Source organism: Cryptotermes secundus, unplaced genomic scaffold (assembly GCF_002891405.2).
Source record: "Cryptotermes secundus unplaced genomic scaffold, Csec_1.0 scaffold596, whole genome shotgun sequence".
In the NCBI taxonomy this organism is placed as follows: Eukaryota; Metazoa; Arthropoda; class Insecta; order Blattodea; family Kalotermitidae; genus Cryptotermes; species Cryptotermes secundus.
In genome coordinates, this window is record NW_019738355.1 from 289,277 (window position 1) to 292,402 (window position 3,126).

General features: G+C 37.3%; 1 protein-coding gene and 1 long non-coding RNA gene across 3 annotated transcripts in view; one reads left to right on the plus strand and one right to left on the minus strand.

Annotated features, from left to right (window-relative positions):
* The window catches only part of LOC111870825, a 5,759-nt gene extending 3,944 nt beyond the window's left edge, over positions 1 to 1,815 (minus strand). Inside the window, exons 1-2 of one of the 2 annotated variants that reach the window (XM_023863395.2) lie at positions 1,635 to 1,815; positions 127 to 218 (exon numbers count right to left, since the gene is read on the minus strand). In XM_023863395.2, the coding sequence (XP_023719163.1) occupies positions 127 to 218 (92 nt within the window). In that variant the 5' untranslated portion in view covers positions 1,635 to 1,815. Of the gene's footprint in view, positions 1 to 126; positions 219 to 549 lie in introns of both variants that reach the window. The other variant, XM_023863394.2, reaches the window with a different exon arrangement.
* Positions 1,816 to 2,255: 440 nt separating this feature from the next.
* LOC111870826 overlaps positions 2,256 to 3,126 on the plus strand; it is an 8,540-nt gene continuing 7,669 nt past the window's right edge. The window contains exon 1 of the long non-coding RNA XR_002843929.2: positions 2,256 to 2,437. This is a non-coding gene — a long non-coding RNA (uncharacterized LOC111870826). The remainder of the gene's footprint in view (positions 2,438 to 3,126) is intronic.

A 3,126-nucleotide genomic window follows, 5' to 3' on the forward strand; every position in this document is an offset into this window, starting at 1 on the left:
GTGGTTTTCATTTTGTTACTAGAATTAGAAATTAATTGATTATAATGAAGATTTTTAGCTCCTTTAATAACACTCGCCAAAATATTACAGTATGTTTTATAATAATATTTCAGATCTGGCTCATACCGTGCTGAATCTCTGGGAAAATTGAGGAATCTCAATCCAGTTTCTTCACTGGAAGGCGTGCATGCTTCAGCAGAACAATTTTTTTTTCCCATCTATAATGCAAGAAACAATACAAAAATTATAACAGAATCAAAGTACACTCTCACTTTCTTGAGATTCTACGGTCCTTCTTTAGGCTACACCGAGAGATGCTTAAAATACAGAAATACGATTTGGATCATTTGGATGAAGTATCGTAGTAACACTGACTTCATGTTTGTTTCTAATTTCACTGTGCGTAGTATGCATAATCCATATACATAAGTAACACACAGATGTAAATTCATGCATAAAGGGCGACTCTCGTTTCACAACATCAAATCAAAGTCCCTACTTACTAAATAATCTAATTAGTTGCACAACATACCACAACGTAGTACATACATTTTCAGAAACTACGCAGGATTACAGAAACAACGCCCAAAGAGCCCAAACCCTTCAACCGAAATTTAAGATCCTCTGATTAGCTGACACTTATGCGATTCGATTATTTGCGAAAGTACTGTACAAGGGAAAAGGAGACCCAGAAGACACGAACAACTACCGAGGGGTAGCGTTAGAAAACACAATGTTCAAGATACTGACCAAAACCCTAACTGACTGTTTAACAACAGTAGACTCACTTATCCCGGAAAATCAATTTGGGTTTCGGCCACAAAGATCAACGATACAAGCCATCACGGCACTACTAGAAGCAACTGAAGAAGCATTAAGACATCCATGAGGAAAATACCATGTAGTTTTCATAGATTATAGCAAGGTATTCGACCTACTCGACAGGAGTATAATCACAACAAAACTGAGGGAAATAGTAGGAGAAGAAAACACAACAACAAGACTAATAGGAGACATCCTCAAAAACAATAAAATCATAATAAAAGACATGGTGTCAGAATCCGAAGAAATAACCCAAACAAATGGCGTACTGCAAGGGGACCCCCTCAGCCCATTACTATTCAATATTACAACAGCAGACTTGGCCAAAACAATGGAAAAACACACAGCGGTACAATTAATTATGTACGCAAACGATATGACGATTGGAGGGAAAAATACTGAGGAGCTACAGGAAGCCTCCACTACACTGGAGAACTGGGCAAGACATAACAAGCTACAAATAAATAAAAACAAAACTCAACTAATGACTTTCAGAAAAGGAGGGAAAAAAGGAAAAAATGATGAAATAAAATTTAATGGAGAACACATAAAATCAGTAAAACTATATAAATATCTCGTCCTAACACTGCAGTCTACATCTACAACAATCACGGCACACATAACAGAAAAATGCAAAGCAGCCATCAAGGCTATATACACCATTCGAAACCTGCAACTATTATCGCTAGAAACAGCAATGAAAATATTCCATGCAATAATTTGTCCCATACTACTATATGGTATAGAGATAACCTGGGAAAAACTATCCAAACAAAACCTGCGGAAAAATAGAACAAGTGAAGGCAAGATACCTTAAACTAGCGCTAGGGCTTCCTTAGAACACACAATCCAGACTAACATACGAACTCTGCAAGGAAAATTTCCTACTAGAAGAACTCAGATATCAACTGCCAAGCACAAAAAACTCAGAGGAAGTTATCAAAGAAAGAAAACAAAAAAGAGAGGAAATATGGGAAGAGTTCTACAGCACTGATGCAACACCTGGACGACCTGGACAGGACCCAACAGAAAATTACGACACACAATTACATTACTAGGTTGGCAACACACGGATTCCACCACAAGATATGCAAGAACGAACGTTTCCACGAAGCAAATGACGCGCGTGTGTGTGTAAACACTGTGATAAAAAGTGCAGTAGATACCACATTACCATATGCAAAAACTTAACCACATCAATAACCGACTACAGTCGCGAATAAAAACAATTACTGTAGGCACATTGTGCGCACTCGCTTTATATATATATTATTTGCGTTAGGTGTATTATGACCGATTATGACCGATTCTAGTCATTTCCAGACTATCTAGTTCATGTAGCTGAACATAGATGGCTGGTCTGCATGTTTCCCTCTCCCCTATGGGAGTTACACCCATCAGCTTCATCGAATCGTATATGTGGTAACCAATCATAGACAGAAGTCCTTTTTCATCGGTAGCGTCGGAGTGTAAGGTGATAATTATTGCGTTGCAGTTTTAATCCGTTGCATCTTGTTGTGTTTATTGTACAAAATTGTTTATTGGGATCCGTTGCAAGACAGTAACTACTGCGTAGTAATTCTGAGATGATTTTGGAATGTTTTGCGCGTAATTGGTAAGTATATGGATTTTGGTTTGATGTTGTGAAACTAGAGCCGAATTTTACTTGGTCGCCATATTTCTGTGTACGAATGGTATGCTTACTACGCCGAATTTAATTAATTCATTCGTTTCCATTATCCGTATACCCGTACAGGTAACAAACAGATGTGTCCAGATACATGTACTAAATTACATAATGAAAATCAGTGAAATATAAATAATAATGCATTCAGAATTATAAATCACTCCGTCCAATGTGACCTGTAAGTTTTTTACTACATGAAAACTTAACACCCTTACATGTTTCGGTCTCTGTGGACCATCTTCAGAGGGCAAACATCACTACAAATAGGAAACCATCATCACATAAATTGTTTAGACGTAAAGTACGTACACTTATATGCCACAATACATAGTACACAAAATTGAACATTCACAAACAGCAGTTTCCTGGGAGTGTAAAGAATTTTTATAAAATTGTATAAAATTTCTTGATGTTAATTGAAACATTTTTTGGATTGTCAATAATTAAAATTCGTAAACCATGCAGGCTCGTGTTCGTCCTCCCAACGTCCCTCTTATATGGGGCAGATATTGTGCCACCTGGCTATCTTGATGTGGAGGTTCTTTATATCGTCCAGGCTTTGCTCATGGCTGCTGTGCTGTTTTCCTGTAGTAAAAAACTTAAAGGTCACATTGAAC